General features: G+C 36.4%; 1 protein-coding gene across 2 annotated transcripts; it reads right to left on the reverse strand.

The window, feature by feature from the left end:
• Positions 1–837: 837 nt before the first annotated feature.
• Positions 838–20,834, reverse strand: LOC149799340 (matrilin-1-like). Of its 2 annotated transcripts, XM_089958657.1 has the most exons (8): positions 20,709–20,834; positions 15,537–15,704; positions 15,028–15,147; positions 14,599–14,718; positions 11,368–11,493; positions 10,891–11,004; positions 2,435–2,989; positions 838–1,548 (listed from the first exon to the last, which is right to left on the reverse strand). In XM_089958657.1, the coding sequence occupies exons 1-8, from the start codon at positions 20,752–20,754 to the stop codon at positions 968–970; spliced, it is 1,830 nt and encodes a 609-aa protein (XP_089814783.1). In that variant the 5' UTR covers positions 20,755–20,834; the 3' UTR covers positions 838–967. The 2 variants fall into 2 exon arrangements, with proteins under 2 accessions (XP_089814783.1, XP_089814784.1); XM_089958658.1 differs by lacking the exons at positions 14,599–14,718; positions 15,028–15,147.
• Between the last annotated feature and the right edge of the window lie 2,759 nt (positions 20,835–23,593).

A 23,593-nucleotide genomic window follows, 5' to 3' on the forward strand; every position in this document is an offset into this window, starting at 1 on the left:
AGCGTTTGCCTTGTTTTTTAATATCCCATATATATATATATATATATATATATATATATATATATATATATATATATATATATATATATATATATATATATATATATATATATATATATATAATTGACGTTACATTTTTTGGTACATTTTCAAGGACTTTCTTTTTGATGACTCTTTAGATGTATGCTATCCTTCGTTAAATACAAGCACACTAAATTGTCCAGTTTCTCTTATGAAAAGCCTTTAAAAATTGTCTCGTTTGTTGGAGAAATAAACTAATAATAACAAGTTGAAAAACAGAGGGACGATTAAAAAAAATCAAGCTTAAAAGAGAGTGAAATACGAAACTATTGAACGCAAATAAGGAATCAATTAATTAAAAATGTTATTGGTTAACAAAGGTTTTATTAAAAGGTAATTATATTGGTCTCAATTCAGATACAAGCAAAACAAGCCCTTTATGTATAATACAATCTGAATATGCTATAAATTTACTCAAGAGGTGACCGTCTTTAATCGAATGTGCATCATCTGGACATGTTTCCCGCACCTTTCATGAACGAACTCAGATTTACAATCAATCCATTGCTCTTGCCAATACAGACAATGTTAAAATTATGACAAAAGAGTTGCTACACTTGCTGGAAATAGAAAACAGACATTTAAAGAAGCAGATATATAAGGATATATTGTAAGAAAACAAGATCCGTGTTTTCGGGTAGGATAGATAAATTCATTTATAATATATATATATATATATATATATATATATATATATATATATATATATATATATATATATATATATATATATATATATATATATGTATGTATATGTATATATAATGTTACCACTACTTATAATCCAGATATGAGAATGATCTCATCGTACGATAAAATCTGTTCTGTCGTGAATTGTGAATTATGTCAATGCAGACTTTCATTGGTGTCTCTTGCGATACTTTATCTATAAACTGCACGTAGTATACTCAAATACAGTCTTCATGGAGCTCAGGACAGAGACATATGTAAATAGCTCCTCACCTAAATGGAAAAACATGTACGGCTCAGAAGCAACGCTCAAAAGCTTATTTCGTGCAATGTCCTTTCCATATGTTATGGTAACAATGTATTTTCCGCTTTCCTTTAGACGATTTACTTCTTTCATAGCATCCGTGTCAATATTTTTACCGTTAGTAAGTAAAACGACCCCCTGTCTAGTACCATTTCTTGCGCCGCGGGAAGCTATGAATCCATTTTGTCTCACATAATGAAGGGCCTTTGTGAGATTAGCGACTGATTGGGAGTCACGATCGATTACCTGGATCTTTTGACGAATTTCATTCTCAGATGTGAATGTCCTAAAATCGAACATAAGCTTTGGTTCTGATGCATAGGTCACGAGGCTGACTCTTACTTTATTGCTCCCTATTTCAATGAAGGATGTGATGCTTTGTAAGGCATCTATCGCCCCCTGAAACTGCTGGAGGGATTGGCCACCGCTAGTATCTAGGAGGTACAACAAATCAGTAACCTTCGCTGAACAAGCTATAAAAATAAAATGCGGAAACACATAAATAGGAAATTGGTCTTTATTGATATTATTAATTAAATTGCAATCAGAATAAATGATAATTCTTAGGCACGAATTAATTGGGGAACCCAAGATTGAGAAGGTGGCTGATCAATTAACGTGATGAAGAATTCACGTATAGCATTAAAATATCTCTGGGCATGATTCGGACATTTCTTGCTGTTTTCTAAATGGAGTATTAGATTTGTGGTAGCAAAACTCGCAAATTAGCTTCAATGGTATTTGAATAACCTGTTTCTGACATATTTATCAAGCGATGTTGAAGATTATGAGGCCCGTTTTGTCTCCGAGTTCATAATTATTTTGATAAATTCTTTCTTTTTGTTTAGTGTTGAAGGCAGACGAAACTCGATTTTGACAGGGATAATCTGACTAAATATTGCCTATATTTCCCCTCGGATAGAGGATTTAATACATTCTGATGTAATCTGTGCACATTTTGAATTTAAATGTGTTTCATGGAAATTCATACTTCTTCATTAGATGTACAAGGTATATGGCGTAGTTTCCTTTCAAACCAAAATATCGTGATACTCACCAGCTTAAGCAAAGTTTTCTTCTTTAATATGTGACTTAAATATCAAAAGTTCAATAATGTAACGTTGTTTTCAGTAGTTAACTGTAATCATCATCAGCTTATGTGTCTTCGCGATGACCGATTGAGTTCTTTAATTATTGCGCTTTTCCTTTGTAAATACCCACGTGTATATTTTATTTATCTCTTCATAGTTGGTGCTAGTATAATTATGGAACATCAGAAATTCAAAACTGAAAGTACATAAGGGTAGGATAATGAAACCAACACATGGAGACACATATAGACACACAAAACAGTCCTACCTTCACAAGAAATCAGCCTGATCTTGGAGAGAATGCCGTATAATCCATCAAAAGTAGACACAGTAAAGGCATTGTTCAGGTTAGCAGTCATTGTGAGAAGTTCATCATGCAGGATCTCCGAACCGATTCCTACACAAGCAATGGTCACATTAGAATTCCGCAACAAGGCAGATTGGTGCATTGTGTCCACTTTGTTTGATGACATACCATCTGTCAGAAGAATGGCTAACTTTTTGACACCAGGTCTGCTCCGAGTGAATACTTCTTCTCGGGCCAGTCTTAGAGCGGCATCTGTATTGGTCGAGCCAGCGTTGTATTTTATATTTTGTAATGCCTTTAACAAATAGTCTTTATTAGAATACCTCGTCAGATCAAACTCCACCTTTGCCCTAAAAGAGAAAGTTATTACACCGATCTGTACATAATCTGGGCCTATATAGACTGACTTAATAAATTCGGCAATAAAGTCCAACTGCGTCTTAAAATGATCTGGACCCTGACTGTGAGAGGAGTCGATAAGAAATACCACATCCGCTCGACTCATCTGGCATTTTTCTGGGTCAAAGAAACACGAAAAATTGTTAATGTACACATAACCTAGTATGAGATAAAGTTTATCAATCTAACAATAACATAATAATCCAGTATAATACTTTTTCCTTCTTGTTCCAACCTGGATATATATATATATATATATATATATATATATATATATATATATATATATATATATATATATATATATATATATATGGCGCCCCGAGTGGCCGAGTGGTCTAAAGCGCTGTCCGTTACGGATCACTGCCATCTCACCGCTGTCTGCGTGGGTTCGAGTCTCGGATTCAGCCAATGTGGGTATGTGAGAAAGCTTGCCAGTAGCTTCTCGTGGGTCGGTGGTTCTTTCTGGGGTTTTCCCGGGTTCTTCCTCCACCATTAATACTGGCCGCCATGTATAGCCTATCGTGTGCTGAAAAATGGCGTCAAACCCCACAACAACAACAACAACAATATATATATATATATATATATATATATATATATATATATATATATATATATATATATATGTGTGTGTGTGTGTGTGTGTGTGTTTGTGTGTGTACATATAATGTGTGTGTGTATATATGTGTGTGTACATATAATATAATTATTATGTTAAAACATATTTTGTTTCATATTTTCTGAGACACCCACTGCATAAATATACTTTCTGAAAGAGATATTGCAATCATATATTAAAAAAGGCTAAACCTACGAGTGGAGGGGTAAGCAAATCAATATCGGAATTGGTGTTGAAATCTGCGCGATCCTATTGATGTGGATTTATGATTTCACTGATACAACATTTATTTCGGCAAAATAACAGTTCAATTATTATCTTAGAATCAAACATTTCATTAACCTATCCGACGAAGGCAATATCGAGTAATTGATACATTTCGTGTAGGTCTCTTGCAAAGTCATGCTAGTAATTTATAGCGATCCTGCAAGGGCCCACACAAGGTCTATCACTTTCTCGAGATTTTCGTTGCCACTTTTCATGTCATACAGCTGCTATATGATGCAATGTCTCTCAGTACTCTGCATATTCTATGATGTCAGATGCATATCTACAACACCACCATGGGAATGATCGAAGCAATTCATTGCAGGATAAAGTGAACGTGTGCCTGTTGTTGGAGGATACAACCACGGGATTGGTGATTCAGTGATATTCTGGACATGTTGTAGCCACTAAGCCTCAATGTCTCTGCATTGATTTTAATGCACGATTTGGATTACCAATGGAATACCGAACTGTGCGCAGAAGCATGCTATACAGGTCGCTCATTGGTGATTGTAATCTCCATCTATGACTGTGTAGCAAGTGCGCGATAATGGTAGAAACGGCTACTAGTAATCTTATAATTACCTCGTGAAAATTATTTATTTTTAATATGTTTGGGTTTAGATCCATATCGTGAGTGTAACATTTTTGCAAGCGGGGTTAACAAACGTTGATCTTTGTCATTGTTGTTAACCCGATGTTCGGGAAACAATGCGACAAGAATGCGTCACAATCCACCCTATGGGGTGATTATTTTGTAGCGCAACTGTGTGCCCGAAACTATAATTTCAGTTTCTGATAAATATGTGGAACTAATACAGGAAAGGCCCATCGCGGTCAAAAACGTTCTTTTGTCAGCGAGTTTCACACGTTCTAATGTCTGCGTGTCTGTATTAATAATTGTCAATACTAACCATCCTCAAATCGTGCACGATCAAGAACAGCGCGATTGTATTACTCCTATTTCTTTTCACAAACACATACATGAGCGTGAATCTCAGATATCTAATAGAAACAGCTGCTTTGAAGGTCGTATTACACGACGATATCGATGACATTGTATACTTAGTCCGTATCACAGAATTCACGCTCGCGTTATCTTTGGCGTGAATCTGCGTGATAATATCTAAGCTTAAAATCGTGCAGTCTAAGTGTTTTTGTAATTTTCTTAACAGATAATTTGCCAGCGAGTTTGACATGCAAAAACTCCGCGATTTTCTCACCGCCACGTAAGATCGAAAATGCATTGTCGAACGAGTATGAGAAACGTGTGCAGAAACACAACAAATGGAATCACTTACGTAGTGTGCTGTGCCTAATGTAATTGCGAAGAAAGTATTGCAATGTGCGACTAGGAGATAGGTCAAATACGTGTTAGGTAATGGCAAAGAACACACAGTCGCAGACGTTAAAAAAGACTTCTGCGATGTTGTCAAATGGAGAACTGCCTAACGATGAATTCGCGCGAAGCAGCGGCATTTATCATAAATTTCGCACTAGCATGCATGTCACAATTTCATTGACTGAGATCGGATCGACGCATCACTGACAATCAATAATGTGTTTCGGATGTTATTGCGGAAGTGTTGTGATTCCATAAACGATACCAGTTGCGACGATCCCAGCGATGCGTATGATTAGAATGTGTCCATGTTAAATATCACCCAGCAACATCAACTCGTTTATCCCAGCAAGACAAAACAAAATAACCACGAAATTGCCTTGGGACTGTCCAATCGAATAACAGAGGCATATAGAAAATGAATCCACATCACTACTAAGCAGTACACCTCTGCAAGAAAGAGGCTACCGAGTCACTTGGTGACGGCGTCATTTCTCAGCAGTGCAAGTATGTGTGTGTTTATCAGAATGGTGCATGTTTAAATGAAGGTGCACCATTGCATGAGATGATTCAAATGACTGTGATCATGAGGTTGAGGAAAATGATAACTTGTTTCTGCTTCATTTTTATCAGAAATAATTATATGCCTGACCGTGACAAGAAAACATAGTCGCAAGATAGGCACAGGAAAAGCGTCATCATTTATTGGTTTGGTCACAACAACTCGCTCGGCTTTTTATTAATCTGTATATGACTATGTCGCGCAATCGGCCTCTGCAACCAATGTCGCCATCTTGGTGATAAATTGAGCACCGACGTTTACTAGCCCTCGCGTTGTGTCACCACCAACAATTCTGTTGCGTAAGCCTTTTCGTATCCATGGACATCCGCATACATGTTTATGTACAAGTGTCACACTTAAATGAGGCAGCTATATCGTGGCAGTTTTACTACCCATATATGTGGTGGCCGTGAACTTGCACAAAGAAATTTATTGCCAATGAGGTCAAAATGATATCTTCGCTTGTCATTGAAAAATCTCACAGTGACCTCCTGGCGTCGTCAAGAATAGTTTCCATACATTCGCACGAATTATCATTGAAAGATTTACAGTTGAACAGTGTTGCCAGTTGTAACGCAGAGCGTGTCAAGTTGAACATAATTATCAGTACAATAACGACTCAACACAGATAAACTAAATTATCCGGAGTTAATCGTCGCGATAGCAAACGCTACAATAGCGGCTAAATTAGATCTTGGCACTCGTACCTCTCTGGACGTGCCTAGAATTCTCACGGATACTATATCGCGTGCCAGAAACGCCACTGCTAATCAACTTACTCACTCGATGAATATGCGAAGAGAACAAGAAATTGCCACATCTGTATCAGAACGATGAAACACAATGGCGGCGGAACTTTCTACATTAACTTTGTATTGTGCGCCAGATCGATCATTCACGACCAATAAATGTTCGATGTCACCAATCAGTATCGCAATTTGTCAATGGGAGTTTATCCGTGGACTAATGATGCTATCGAATTTTCCGCTAACAATATTTACTCATCACCGACTGGAGCACACGAAAGAGTAATTGCCGCCAATCTTGTGTTAGAATATTCTTTCTATCGGAAATCGCTCTACCGCCTTATGATCTTTCTGTATTAAATGAAATATGATGTGTGCTGCGCGATTACTGGATGCCATGTTCTTTCGACCATTTGATTCTAAGAGAATCCACACACACTTGTGGAAAACTATCGCCAATGGTCACATCAATGATGTTGATTGGTATCCAAATCCAGTGCAGGATAAACGTGGTCCATTCCCAGTCATCTACTTGGCGAGTCAAACACACAGATGGTCGGATACGAGTGATCACACACACACACACACACACACACACACACACACGCACGCACACACACACACACACACACACACACACACACATATATATATATATATATATATATATATATATATATATATATATATATATATATATATATATATATATATATATATATATATATATATATATATATATATATATATATATATATATATATATATATATATATGTTCTGTTCCAAGCTCTGGTGATATTAGCTGTTTTCATTCCGCAAGAAGATCGAACTACAACTCCCCTCGACGTGTACTTAGTGTCCTGGAAGAGTCATACTGATCCTCAATTTCTCCTGCAATCAATGGTTCAAAGACAACTTCGACGGCCACGGGGTCGAGCAATCTGATTACTGCGCTTGGACGTGCTGCCAAATGAACGCTCCCAGAGGCCGCGCGCACATCAACACTTAAAACCACTGATATGGTAACTTATAAAGGAACCTGCTTCCGTGTTCTGCTTTTCAGAGCCTTTTTTCTTTCACTATGGTGTGTTCTTCTGTTGCTCTGACGCTCTGGGGGAAATATATCGAAAAGAAGTTCAAGTATATCATGTTCTGTTAGTCTCTTTAGTAAAATGTTCTCAGTTCCTATGTTGATACATCCATCTTTGGTCAAAATACCTCAGCGGACCGTCCACCATCGTCACTGTCTAAGACGTTGTTTTTTGTTGCCGTTACGAAAATTCTTAGCAAATGTCTTCAGGTATCGATCGTTTGCGACTACATCAGTAAACCCGTAATAATTACACAGAAAATTCATCAGTTCGAATTGTTCTCTGCGTACATGCATAATGATTGAGCGTGTCACTTCCTTATCGTGTTCTTTCGAAGCTTGAGCGGAATCTTGTGACAGTTGTGGTTGTTCCTCCGCAGATGTTATTGCAACTTATGTCTTGGCCTTTTGCGACGGATGTTCTTGCATAATCAATTCATCATCAGTTTGTTATCTTCGACGGTCTTATTCAATCGTACTACATATATTTCTTTAAAGTTGAAAATTGCAGAAATTTTCAATTGTGTAACAAAACTCAAGAGAAAATGTACTATCTTGCGTTTTTGTCAAATTATGTTAGAATTGCATAGTATTTCTGCAAGGATCCTGCCATGTATCGCTCTCCAGATTTTATGTCGTATTGACCGTAGATATCTTTCTTTCTAGGGCAGGTGTGGAGCTATTATTTTGCAATAGTTTCGGCAACACTAATATTATCGGATATTGTGCCGCCTCCACATACAATTAATATCAGAGGTAAGTATATCGATGACAAGGTCGTGACTGAGAAGTTCAACTTGACTTGCTCCATACGTGCCAGGACTCCATGTAACCATATCACCAAGTACATCCTTCTTCTTATCCATGTCGGTAGATGTATCCATCGTATCATTAGAAACGCTAGTTTCTGGCATAGTATGAATTTCTGTTATCGCGATCTTCCTGATCATTTATGCTTGCACACGTGTGTGTGTGATGATATTCAGTATCTGTGTGTACTTGCATTTGAGCCGAGCCTGATGCCACAGGAATAATGCCTCCGTGGCTGAATTGACATTTGTAATTGTCACTTGAGTTTCAATTATTGCAGAATCTGGTCGTACTGGTATTCGAACCTATCTCGATGCCGCAGGAATATTTGCCTGTGTTTCTGAATCTGCATACGTAACAGTACTTGTTTGAATGATACCGTTATGGTACTGGGATATATGCCTGTGTCAACACCACTTTCTATGTGATCAGTGTCTATTTATATAGTGAGATCGAATTGATTGATCCCGCTGGTGTAAATGATGAGCTCATTTCCAAATAAATTTCCACCACATCCTGTAGTCAGAACACTGACATCCCGCTAAAATAAGTGTGGTTAAAATAAGCATACATGGCCGCACCTGCAATTGATGAGATGCCAGTATCGACTACTGCTGCCACGGTATCTCTCAGATTGCGACGAGCAGCGATGATAAAGCTCAACTGGACCAAGAAAACAAAAAAAAAAAAAAAAAAAAAAGACTCACACATGGACATTACACAGTTGTGTGAAGTGTGTCCGATCTAAAATCGGTACAAAACTCCACAAGCACACTGACATCGATGAAATAACAATTCCTATACGATGATATAGATGACACAATCGCAGGACCGCCAGTCTAAACAGTGGACGACGATAATATTAAGCCATGCACGTGTCAGGGTAGATTAACAGCTCCTGAATGTTCAACGCTAGTGATGACCTTAATGGGGCTGATTTAATTGAATTCGTTCGAGCACATCCACGAGGTGAATTCGGCGCATATTGTTGGCAGTGCCCCCAGACGAAAATGTTTTTAAATTTGTGTCGAGATCGCTGAAGTTATTTTCGAAGAATATCTCCAAAAGCGGATAAATATTGCTGTGCAAAATTATTTCACATTACTGATCGCGTACAGATTCATGGCATTATCGGCGTAAGAAAACTTCCATGATGGTCTGAATGTGTTGTTGATATTGATAAATTTCCTTGTGATAATCGATTATTGATACCCTCTATGTTTTAATCGCGTAACCGTAAATAATTGATATGGCTGTGATTCACGCAAGGTATTGCAGAGCTCGTTATTGACGCAATTATACTGATGGATTCAATTAGCTGATACCTAAATTGCAGTCCGGTCCTGAATCAAATTCTTCACATTGGGAAAGATAAAATAATTGGAAAAAATCAGAAACTAGACATTGGTCACGAAATCGTGGATAGTTACGATTACTTTGCTAAATCCTCAGCGGAAGAATAATAATGTGGACCTCATTGATGCTAGCATAATGACAAGTGTGGCCAGTAATAGTGGAACGTATATGCGTGCTCTGCGTGGCAGTGAAACTGCTCCCATTAAAATATGCATGCACTTGCATTTAAAAATAATCTCCAGACATGTCCAGAAGATCCTCAATTGTCCAATCCCACGGCTTTTTTTGTCAACAGCACAATTGCATAATCGTGCGATAAATTGTATCGAATTTGCAAAGATTTCAAACTGGAGAATCTGCATAATACTGCGAGAGATTGTATTATATGGCAACTGAATGATATGCAAATTGTAGAAACATTTTCTTGGACTATTGGCAAAGAAAGATTTTTTTTGGAGAAAAGTGATACACCTCGTGTGCGTCCTTGTAGAATCATTAAAATATGCTAATATGATTCTGCAAAGACCAACGCGAGATGTATCGCGTACTCGATACTGTTTCTGTTAGATTGACAAATAAATTGCTTGATTAAAGACTCACTGTAGAACTGTTTGTTTGCAGGAAGAAAATGTAGAATCAGAGAGACCACAAATATATACCGATTTGATTGCATTGATGTCAAGACAAATCCTGATATCGATTCACTTACCTACTCGTTTCGTGGAGTTATCAATTAATATATCTGAATGTCTAATCAAAACATCTATTGCAGACAACATTATTGTGCAATAATTGCATTTTTCTACACGGCATTAAAATAATTTCTAAAAACATCTGAAGAAAAAATTAATATCTTAAAAAAATATATAAATCTCCGCGTGCTTATATGTTAATTATCATATTTGCATATAAGAATAAATATTGATGCATAATATTATATCTATCTATCTATCCATCCATCCATCTATATCTATCTATCTATCTGTCCGTCCATCCGTCCGTCCATCCATCCATCCATATCCATTCATCCATCCATCCATCCATCTATCTATCTATCTATCTATCTATCTATCTATCTATCTATCTATCTTTTTCTTCTACAAAGACAATCGGTGGTATTGAATATTTAAAGTTAATAATGTTACTTGTTTTTATACTGGTGAAAGTTTATTGGTAATATGCTGCACTGTCAGGCATGATTTTATGATTGAACTAATGTACCTAGATGGCAGTCTTTTCCAGTATATCTGCTTGGACAATGACAATTATAATCACCAATCGTGTTGTTGCAAGAACCCCCTTGTTGGCAGGGATTTAACTGACATTCGTTGAAATCTAAAAAATAGAAGAAAATGCTCAATATCGGCCAAAACTAGCTTCGACAATGTTTTTAACGTGTGGCTAAATGAAGAGTTCTGTCTTCTATTGAGATGCCAGTCTGAAGTACTAATAAATGTTACTTCTCCTATATAAGCTAATCTTAATACCAATGTATATGCGGTGGTACTTATTCTAAGGAGAAACTAACTAATTCTGAGGCCTGAATTATTTTTCTTACTACAATGAGTAACAATATTTTGCTCTACCACAAGGGCATCAAACAGAGTCACAATTGTAACATAATTATATAGAATCTTACAAACGTTCTTTACGACAACAGTTTATAGTCTAAATGTCTACATCGTGAATACTGCTTACCTAATTCACAGTCACCACCTGTAAAATTGGGTGGGCATTCACATTTATAGGATGTTGGACCTGCGTTGTGACAAGTTCCTCCGTTTTGACATCTTAAGGAACGTGGTCTCAAGGCATTGCATGGGGCTGTAAATTGGTGAATAGTGTCTTTTTTATTGTACACAATAAGATGCATGATTTTAATCAAAATAATCAAGATGATATTCCATTTTTAACGCATGATAATTATACCATTGCAGTTCGCTGTTGAATGTCAGTGCAGAAAACAAAAGGATATTTCGAATTGAACACTCCACATTCGGCATTTTTAACCTTACTATTTTTTAATTATAGTTGTTGCTTACGTAAACTGCATCTAGAGGAGTTTTAAGGTCAACAGTGAACGCGACAAGAATTGTCACATTTTAGTAGGTAAACATTCTTGATTTCGTTTGGAATCTATGCAGTATTACGTACAATTGTTACCGATCTGTATGTAGGGATATAATACCGGTAGATCTCATGTAAGTATCTTATTGTTTCTCATATATAGTTTTGGCTCAGATCCAGTTTAACGTTTTTCCATTTTCAGCCAGTGAACGAAAACCCATACAACGTTTTAAATTTTCTCTTCATAAATGCAAGGTAGTTAATGTTAACATTAATTAATTGTGAGAATCTTACGTAAATACCCGACATTTATAAAGATCACATTTTGAACTGGCTATCTGATTTATTTATTAATATGTAAAAAGAAATTCATACATAGTTGGGGCATATTCTTTATCGATATATGTTTGGTATATATATATATATATATATATATATATATATATATATATATATATATATATATATATATATATATATAATGTACTCATTTTTCTCTGTTAAGTTTACATTGTCAGAGTCGTGCAGTGTTTTACAATATTGAACGCCTTCATTCTGCACGACATGCGCGTCAAAAAAATAGTATAGTAAATTAGGAACTAATCTGTAGCAAATCATGTACTCTCATGTAGTAGAAGCTTTAGATTTTAGTTTATTAGATTTGTTTGCGGATGAAATAGAGAAGCTGTTAAGTCTATTTGAAAGTAAAGATGATAAAGTGAACGATGTGGAAGAGTTCACTGAGTCACAAACGAAACTTTCAAACAAGCAAATGAATTAACTCGATATTCACGATATTCACTACTAAATTGCGAGACGCAGTGTTGAAACAATACCATTATGATCATTTAAACAGTTATTTTGGAGAAATGTTCGTAACTTTTCATAAAGGGAATGGTTTAGAATAAGACCAGTACTCTCTAGCGTATATACAAATAACATATTGATGCCAAGGGCTATCGCGTATCTATCAGAGACGCACCAGTTTATTAGTCAGTCAAAACACAAAATTTGAGAAAAAAATGAAGCTGAAGGTTTGGCAGGAAACTATGAAACTCTGAGGCAATAAGCCAAGTATTATTTTCGCTTGCTAAATGGACCGACACACAAAAGCTGCTGTGCAATTTACCCGTTTAACTATTCTGATACAGTGTTAGACTAGCGGTAGAAGACATGCACTGTATGATACAGGTACTAGTTGGGGTCCCTCCAACAGCGAGCATGCAAGTGACAGGGCATAAATATATGTCTTCTTTAGCTCGTAATAAAAATGGTAGTAAATATACTTACATTTATGCATTTGCATTTCCTCAAAATGTTCCTTTTTAGCTAGTTGTCTAAATCCGAATGACATCACCCATGTCATGGAAAATCCGATACACACCAAACTTTTCTACAATTTCGACTACATTTCCAACTGAAATCACATTATCTTGACTGCATTGAATTGACCCAACCAATCGAGTCTATCACAAGCAGAAAAGCAGAATTGAATTGGAGCAACAGGAAAACAAAATCCATCCATTTCAGAGCAACTGCAAAAAGATTTTTTTTGAGTGCGCATTCATTCAAAATATAATTATAGATTTCAAGTTTAAGTAGACCAAATCGAGACTTTTTAAACTAATCCCAAGCACAACGATCTTCAAGGGTCGATGGGCGGGGCTAAGTGCGCATTAATATTGTTACTGATTTTATTTTGAAATACAGGATAAATTCAATTACTTTGTTTCTTGCAGTGTATTCCTATATTATTAAGCCTTAGGTAGGAAAACGCAATGAGTATATAATAAAAAGGTTATATATAAGGAGATATTTCACGAGTGAAGTTAAACGACTAAATTGTCACAGAAGTGACACCACATAATGTTTCCATTTCTCAAGTGAAATGTCTCCGTAAAACGACAAACATGTTTCCTTTTTATCATGTACTTTTTAAGGCAACAATCGTCGATTTGCTTGGGGTAATTATCATCATTCTATGACATTACGATTAACGGTTGCATTACTATATCAATCAAAACAAGCGGTGATCTGTAAGAATAATTTTTGGACATCGATTGTCCATTTTAGGCATTTATTAATTGCGCATTCTCATTGATTACATAATGGATAAATGTATACTACAGGGTCTACAGTCTTTAATCTTATGGCTGAGGCGGGAGTAGGAAAAATTGTGTAAGAGTGTCGGCGGTATAGGCACCTTGCGTGGCAGAAACACCGACATGTCGATATAACAATTAATTATCATCTGTACACAGTCATTCCTGACTCCTAATGCTGAAATCAAGGTATCTTGAAATACTTATAGAGGATTACAAATATACATGAAACAAAACGGCAAGGGCTGTCCCTGGATTGTACAGGAAAGTGCTTGTTAATATAGCTATAATTTTTATAAATACAAATAATGTTGAATACGAGCTAAATTTTCTAATCTGCATGGTATTGCTATGTATTCGTTTTTCTAAAAACTCTCGTATCATCAAGCATTTCCTTGTAGAATCCATTGATAGCACTTTCTGTTTTGTATATATTTGTAATCCTCTGCCTGTCTGTCTGTCTACACACACACACACACACACACACACACACATATATATATATATATATATATATATATATATATATATATATATAGAGAGAGAGAGAGAGAGAGAGAGAGAGAAGGAGAGAGAGAGAGAGAGACAGAGACAGAGAGATAACAAATACTTGAGCATTGTTAAATATTCGTTGATTTAGGTACATGGGTGGATATAAAGTTGATATGAGTAAGAACGTAGACCATCCTTTTTATTCTTTAAGATAATGCAAGTTTCATCTTGGCAGATATATCTTGTTGTAAGAAACGTTAAAACTTACTAAATTTCTCGCAAATATATCCTCCTTCAATAGAATCACAATTAGCATCGTTCCACCGTGAATCCCAGGAAGGGATCGCTTCTGCACACTGTTCGTTATTTTTTTTATTATTTGGCTCGTCTAAATTAATGAAAGGTAAATGAAAGGTATTCAGCATAAGATATTGCAAACGTTTCATGAAATTAGCAACTTTAAAGAAATGTCTAGACTATGTATTCTAAATAAACTGTGGACTATTGTAAATGACCAGATCAAGGATAATAGCACCGTTCCATCGAGGAAATTATTGGTATTTTCAGGCCATGCTAGATAAAGGTATCCCATTATGAATGGGTATCGTTCTAGTCTTTCAAGAGTATGTATGACTTAATAAATCAATGAATCTATTAAGGAATAATTCGACTTGTTAACGAAAACTATTTAAATTACCTTTTTCCCAGTTTGTGTACGTCATTATATTTCCATTCACCCAAGTCGGAGTCGAATAATGCAAATCCTTAGCACCTATCCAAAGTCCATCGCGTGAGGAAGATATCTGGCGTATTGCACCTGTAATAGGCCTTCATTTACAAAACGATACAATACCAAAACGGTAATTTTCTTTTTGATAATTATACATGTTACTTCTCACCTAGTAGTAAAAACAATTCTTGCTGAAACAATATTGGTTTAGCATTATGATTTTAAATAAAGATGTCTATAGGCTGTACACATTGCTTAAATAATTGCATTAATCATTCAGTAACGTGAATTGTAAGTATAGCCTACCTCATGAGGTGATTGTTGCGAGGTTTCCATGACCATGACCAATGTCAGAATGTAATATTTAGCTATGTTGTCATAAAAACATAGATGATATATCATGATGTCATGCAGTGCGTATGATTCAGGTACGAAGAAAATGTATGTTATATGAGTGCACAATTGCAAATACTTACCTGACAAGAAATATTGTTCCTCCGGCCATTCAATGGACACTAAGTCACCACCACCATCCAAGCAATGGGTGCGTGCCTGATGCCACACGCTTCTTTCTTTAACGATCAGGTAGCAGTGTCCAGAAGCTGGGTCCTCAATCCAGTCACCGCAATTAGAGCTTGCAATTACTCAAAAATGTGGTGCAAATTAAAGACCGAAGAGAACAATGCAGACAATTTGAATTCAGCCACGACACATCAAGCAGAGAGAGAGAGAGAGAGAGAGAGAGAGTTTATAATGCATGCAGAACAGGACGATATCATAAATGATAGTATTTATTGAAGCAAAACCAAATTATTGAAAGCCCTTTTGGTTTGGGGTTATCATGCTAAGAAATAAACACGAATTAGCTATTATTAGACCCTACGGAATATTAGGGTTGATATGGGTCCCTCATGCAAATCCATGTTAGGAAAGGATACATGGGAATATATGGGAATGTAACTTTAGGTTTAGCATGTGAAATCGTTTTGGAATTTAACATGGATCGCAATAACCTTTGGTGGGAATTTAAACAAGGTAAATTGAAAGGCGAATATTCGTGTAATGACAGACAAAACTCACAGTGAAATTAGCAAATACTGTGCTATTTTTTATGCATGTAGAGGAATTCAACACCGAACATATAAATTATGTGTTAAAAAGTTATAAATATGACGTAATATTTAAGTGTTGCTTGACTGAATGTTATTGTTACGGAAAGAGAGTGGGGTATATTAGGACAGCCCCTCCTCTTCATATACAGTGTCTAACTTTTATATATGTTGTATTGAATGAAAAATGCTGGTGAGAGAGACGTGGGTTCCAATATTCCACCACGGTTTCTCCTTGCCATCAATTTAAACAGCGTCTTCGACCTACATAAATTAAATAGACGAGGTGATTACAAAATCAAACATTTTTGTAATCGTTTCTAGCGAAAAGGTGTCCTAAACAAGTTACTAAGTGTTTGTAAGGAAAATTTAAGGCATTGGGCATGAATGAAAAAAAACCCCACAATATTCTCAACATTTGATTGAATATGATCCTGGTAATATGACGTTTTTGAAATGGGTGGAAACATTTTTTCTTTGCAAAGTCTGCAATATCGTTTTCGATGGGTGATATTCCGTGCCACTCAAAGTATTCCACTATGCTGTTGTTAGGAATGTAGGCAAGTCCGTAATATGGTGCTTGAGACCCATCATTCCATGTGGATCAAAATATTCAACCGTGTTGTTAGGAATGAAGTATATAACCCAGTGTCGTCTGTGTTAATCACGTAGACTCTAACGTTCGGGGGCATTCGGTGGCGGATTTCATCTTTGATGCAGGTTGCTGGATTCCAAGACGACTTGTGTGAATTTATTGTGGCAATATAATAAAGTTCCCAGTTAGTTAATATTTTAGACCAACATACTTATCAGGTAATTATAGGAAATAATTTATAGAAGTTTTCTTCTTTCTCTAAACTGGTTGAGAAGGAAAGCACGCGAGGATGCTTGCTCTATGGAGGAGAGCTTTGATACATTTAGTCTCTGTGCCATTTAATGAGGAAATTAAGACTTTATTCCACTTATTGAAGATTTTTTTTTCTCCTACGAGGCTCAAACATTGATGCAGATAAGATAAGACTCTAAATACTATTTTTCTCTCATTACCAAAGATTGTGCCATGCTTTAATGGACTAGGATGATCAGCGTGGTTTCCATAACAATGTTTTCCCCTCAGGGTTGTATCATATTTGGAGGGTGTTCAGCAAAGTATACCCTTATCTTGTTCAGATGATGATGAAAGGAGTGTTTTTTTTCTTCTCTTTATTTCACACGTTTTTCATTTTTGACGGCTGATTTGGATGCTTTCTAATATAATTCCAGTTATTGTTCGTCTATTCACATATTAAGTGTCCTAGAATCGCTACTCCCTGGCTAAGGTCTGATTCTGCAAACAAGATCACATTCCCAGAGTTCTGGATCGGAAGATCCAACCCAGTTTTCCCAATATTACAGGAAAATTTTGTCCCTCGATACTACATTGGTCTGACTTGAAAATTAATCCCTAAAGCAGCAGCAAACGTCCGTATACTCGTTGTAGGAAATGCTGTATGTACTGTTGGTATCAACCAGATAGAATACATTTTGTTTGGCGTTTGCTTGCCGATGTCCGTTTGCGTAAAAGTTGGGATTTTCTGTTCAAATGTTCTTGTACTTGTTCGTATCGGATTTCTACGCCGAAACCAGTATGAATATTCAAAACTTATTTAGAAAAGGCAAGTTTCTAATAACAGCTGCAACAACTCAACTGACGACGACGATCTGACATATAAGAACGACTTTTAGGGATACATTCCACAACAAACACCCACTGTTGCTTATACTGCTCGAACTCAGACTCCTATTGTGATGATACTGGCGAGGATAGCAATAGGATTAACAACCTTTTCGCGAATATTCTTCTCCTCTATATATGCGATTAGTTGCGACATTGCAAGCCAAAACTCAAAATTTGGCGGATATCATTTCCAATTTAATTTCACGGGTTTGATAAAACTTTGTCCCACTTTGTCTGTTCCTTTTTTTTTTTGATATTGTAGACGTAGTCATCTTTCCTGGTTTTTCGTTGCAGCTCTGGCAAGTAGAATGTTTCTTTTCAAAACTTTTTTCTTTCATATGTATGTATGTATGTATGTATGTATGTATGTATGTATGCATGTGTGTGTGTGTGTGTGTGTGTTATTGATGCAGCGTACATACTATACATATATGTTATCTATATCACATACAAATACATATATTTTATCATTTGAACGTAGTTAGACTGACGAGAGGCAACTGTGGATTGACTGGGTGAATGAACTGACATCTCTGCCGAGTGTGTCTTCTACAACATGTAGTTCCGTCTTTTAATGTCTATTCACAATCATCTTTACATATAGATAATTTAATTGTTTTCATTTTTGAGGTTCTATTTTTATTCACGTTGATTAAATCAATATAAGTTACACTTATGATTTATACATGAAAGATGGTTTTAATGAAGAAAGTAGAGTACTAGGCCTACAGACACATTGATTCTTGAATACTGAACGCTCATCAATGCATTGACACACATGCGCAAGGACAATTAACGTGAAATATAACCTAAGCGAAACGACGAACCAACAAGAGGTACTTAAATTTTTTAAAAATATATTTAAAGTTGATCTAAGACATTATTCTGCTTTAATTAACATTACTACCGACCATCAATTTTTTTTTATCTCTCTCTGTTTCTCCGTCTCTGTCTCTCTCTCTCTCTCTCTCTTTGGTCGGTTTGACTTAACATTTACCACCATTCTTCATAAGTCCAGATGTGTTGTGGTTATTACACAAGCGAAAATCCTCTATTATCGTCTGTTCATGGATTTTCGTCATTATCTTAATACGATGGTCATCACAGAGAGAGAGAGAGAGAGAAGGGGGTGACCTCTGGATATTTTCATATTTAATTATTAATGATCGATTTTTAGAATCTTATCATAGGTTTAAGGAACAACAACATCAACAAAGCCTTAAATACATTATATATATATATATATATATATATATATATATATATATATATATATATATATATATATATATGCCCACTGCTTCAATATAAAATGTTGATAACGTTAGTAAAGGTCAGTACTTTCTTGCTACATTAAGGATGCATGCAAAAACTTTGAAGCTATTAAACATTTTGCCTTCACAAAGAATCTGCGTTATGTCTAACAGTGGTAACAGCGTTTAAATGATGTAATATATTATCTCACCCTCGGCAAAGATGATAAAGCTATAGAAAACTTCCTTGTTTGTGACAGTTTTGGCTGCTTATCAGTTGTCATATGTAAATGGATGCGGGCTTACCCAGCAGTAGATTTCCTTATTGAAAAGGATAAATAAAGATAAAGATAATGAAGGTTAAAAACAAATAAATCTCGATCTGAAGAAATACTGATATATATATATATATATATATATATATATATATATATATATATATATATATATATATATATATATATATATATATGTCTGTCTGCGTGTGTGCATGCGTGCGTATGTATGTATGTATGTATACATGCATGCATGCATGCTTGTATGTATATAAAGTAACTACTCTGTATCAGTGATATATCACGAGATGTATACATGTTTCATTAAACGGAAACGAGATTTGCCGAGTTTCCTTTTAATGAAAAATTGATACAACGAGTGGTATATCATTGATGCAGCATACATACTATACATATATGTTATCTGTATCACATACAAATACATATATTTTATCATTTGAACGTAGTTAAACTAACGAGAGGCAACTGTGGATTGACTGGGTGAATGAACTGACATCTCTGCTGAGTGTCTCCGCTACAAAATGTAGTTCTGTCTTTTAATGTCTATTCACAATCATCTTTACATATTGATAATTTAATTGTTTTCATTTTTGAGGTTCTATTTTTATTCACGTTGATTAAATCAATATAAGTTACACTTATGATTTATACATGAAAGATGGTTTTAATGAAGAAAGTAGAGTACTAGGCCTACAGACACATTGATTCTTGAATACTGAACGCTCATCAATGCATTGACGCACATGCGCAAGGACGATTAATATGAAATATAATCTAAGCGAAAGGACGAACCAACAAGAGGTACTTAAATTTTTTAAAAATATATTTAAAGTTGATCTAAGACATTATTCTGCTTTAATTAACATTACTACCGACCATCAATTTTTGTTCTCTCTCTCTGTCTCTCCGTCTCTGTCTCTGTCTCTCTCCCTTTGGTCCGTTTGACTTAACATTTACCATCATTCTTCATAAGTCCAGATGCGTTGTGGTTATTACACAAGCGAAAATCCTCTATTATCGTCTGTTCATGGATTTTCGTCATTATCTTAATACGATGGTCATCACACAGAGAGAGAGAGAGAGAGAGAGAGAGAAGGGGTGACCTCTGGATATTTTCATATTTAATTAATAATGATCGATTTTTAGCACCTTATCATAGGTTTAAGGAACAACAACATCAACAAAGCCGTAAATACATTATATATATATATATATATATATGCCCACCCTTAAATATAAAATGTTGATAACGTTAGTAAAGGTCAGTACTTACTTGCTACCTTAAGGATGCATGCAAAAACTTTGAAGCTATTAAACATTTTGCCTTCACAAAGAATCGGCGTTATGTCTAAGAGTGGTAACAGCGTTTAAATGTTGTAATATATTATCTCACCCTCGGCAAAGTTGATAAAGCTATAGAAAACTTCCTTGTTTGTGACAGTTTTGGCTACTTATCAGTTGTCTTATTTAAATGGTTGCGGGCTTACCCAGCAGTAGATTTCCTTATTGAAAAGGATAAATAAAGTTAAAGATAATGAAGGTTAAAAACAAATGAATTTCGATCTGAATAAATACTGATATATATATATATATATATATATATATATATATATATATATATATATATATATATATATATATATATATATATATATATATATATCTGTCTGTCTGCGTGTGTGCGTGCGTGCGTATGTATGTATGTATGTATGTATGTATGTATGTATGTACATTAAAATATACCATTCCGAACAAAAGGAGGAAGATGACTAGAAGAAAGGCAATTTCATCTTTTTCGATTTCTAATGCATGCAAAAGACAAGCATTCACGTTCTTAATTTCTGCGTGGCTCATCGAGCGTGCGAGAAGTGCATCCAAGAGCCTATCTTTAGTCATTGCCTTCACTGCAGCAAGATTCCTGGAGGACGTGAAAAAAAATTTTCGGGGACCGAACACGCTGGCCGATTTTTCCCAGTGGATCTTAGACCTCATTGACGAGGCGTGGAATTAAGGGGACATCGAACGTTACGTAGATTGTCATCGCCAAGCCACGGTAGTGTCTCATAATTTCTCTGGATACGATAGGCCATTTCTTTTGAGATTTTTTACGGGACATAGCACCGAACGTCCGAAAGTGACTTTGAACGGAGCCAAAATCATTTCCATGCAAGTGGTTAAGTTTAAAGATTCGATGAGTTACTTGGCCATGCCACTGCGTTGAATGCCTACGACGTTTGGAATGACAAAAATGGTCAAAAGCTATTTCCGCACTGCTCTACCCTATTTACCGAGGATCACTACTACGCCCCCGACAACATGCGTACCGAACAATTGGAAGCCTTCTACGTTTGCTACCAGGCTCACGCCTCGGACCACTTCGACTTTCAGGAAGAAATGTTAAAGTATTGTCGTTCTGAAGTGGACATTTTACGGCGTTGCTGTGGAAAATTTCAAGAACTGTTCATGGAACACGGGGGATCAATCCTTTGAAAGAATCATGCACCATAGTCAAAAGCGAGTTACTTAGTATACCGTCAACGATTCTTGCCCGAAAACACCTTGGCTGTCATCAGCCCTCAAACGACCAACTTTGTCAAACGTCAAAACTCAGTCAAAGCCCTACACTGGCTACATTACTTGTGCGACAAGGATAACAAATGGATCCAACATGCCCGAAACTGAGGAGGCGAAAAGACCATCGAGTCGTATTCGGTGGATGGCTGGGACTTAGAAAACTCCAAGATGGTGTACGAGTTTAACGGATGCTTATTTCACGGATGTCCCCTCTGTTACCCTGAAAGTGGTACTAAAAATCAGTTTTTACAACGGACCATGGAAGACTTGTACCAGGCCACTTGTCAGCGACGTTTGAAGTCAGCACAGCAGGGATGCCAAGTGGTGGAAATGTGGGAATACGAGTACGATCACCGTTTGAAAACCGATCCCGAGTTTAAATGCATCGTGGAAACTTACAAGCTGGTGGACCCACTGAAACGCGGGATAATGTGTACGGAGGACGGACGAATGACACCTGTTTGCTTTACCACGTTGACGAAGAGAAACCAAAAGAAATCACATACGTGGACGTGTGTTCGCTGTATCCATACGTGTGCAAATAGTGTCGATTTCCCGCAGAGCATCCGCAATTGCTGACGGAACATATCGACCTAGACAACATTCGACAAGACTAAGGATTGATCAAGTGCAAAGTCTTGCCACCCACGGACTTGTACCATCCCCTTTTACCTCACCATTGCCAAGGAAAACCAATGATGTGTGTGTAGCTTGTGACTTACACCCTCATTGGACAGATGTACGTGACTGGAAAAGTTGGGATTTGAGGCTTGGATCAAAGAAGTGGCCAATTGTGCCCAAGAGTTGTGATCCTCAATTCAAACATCCAGTGAAAATATTAACTTTAAACCTGTGTTAGTGACAGTGCTAGAAGAACCCGTCACCGAGGACGACCACTCCCTTCAGGACAGGACTGTCATGGACATTTCCGAAAGACCTTTCTGGAGGATACCTGTGTACCTGTACCCAATGTAGAGACTCTAAGAACATTACACACTGTTCTTAGGACACCTTGTTTACCAAACCCATATAGTACAGTGACTTGTTTATATTTCACTTCGATCGTTTTGATGTGTATTTTGCCGTTGTACGTAACTATCTGGCTGTGGTTTACGCGCAAAGAGCATCACTGTAATACCAGTGTCATTTATATTACCCAAAAGCCGATTTCACCATCAGTCTCAACGCTTATTACGTGGTCTTGTTTAAAAACCTTAAAAATAAATCGCAAGTGCAAGTCTTAGCCAAAGAGTTAGGAACGCCATAGCTGACTCATGCGTACGACGATGCTACTCAAACCCCACACACATATTTACTGATGAATTTAAAACCCACCACCTCCGACTATTTGCGATTTCTCACCCATCTGTTTCACTACTGGTGCCAAGACGGAGGGCGTTTCGTGTACACGTCCTCTTCTTCGTCTTAACAACAAAAAATCTATAAAAACCTCATACGCTTAAGATCTGTCTTACACAGCGTCAACATGACGTCCTTTCAGTCTCATCTCCCCATCAAATTTATTCGTGCCTTGTACGGCATCAGTCGCGAACAAAATCCATAAATACGTGCTTGTGTCTTAGA

This window comes from Sinohyriopsis cumingii, chromosome 5 (genome assembly GCF_028554795.1).
Source record: "Sinohyriopsis cumingii isolate HCF-2022 chromosome 5, ASM2855479v2, whole genome shotgun sequence".
Taxonomy (NCBI): Eukaryota; Metazoa; Mollusca; class Bivalvia; order Unionida; family Unionidae; genus Sinohyriopsis; species Sinohyriopsis cumingii.

Excerpts from the sequence above, each read along its gene's own strand:
- LOC149799340 (XM_089958657.1), bottom strand. The coding sequence starts at position 20,754 with ATGTTTAATAGCTTCAAAGTTTTTGCATGCATCCTTAAGGTAGCAA. Across the intron at positions 2,990-10,890 it reads TGGAAAAGACTGCCATCTAG|AAAAATGCCAGATGAGTCGA; the intron begins GTACATTAGTTC and ends TCTTTGACCCAG. Across the intron at positions 1,549-2,434 it reads CAGGCTGATTTCTTGTGAAG|CTTGTTCAGCGAAGGTTACT; the intron begins GTAGGACTGTTT and ends TTATTTTTATAG.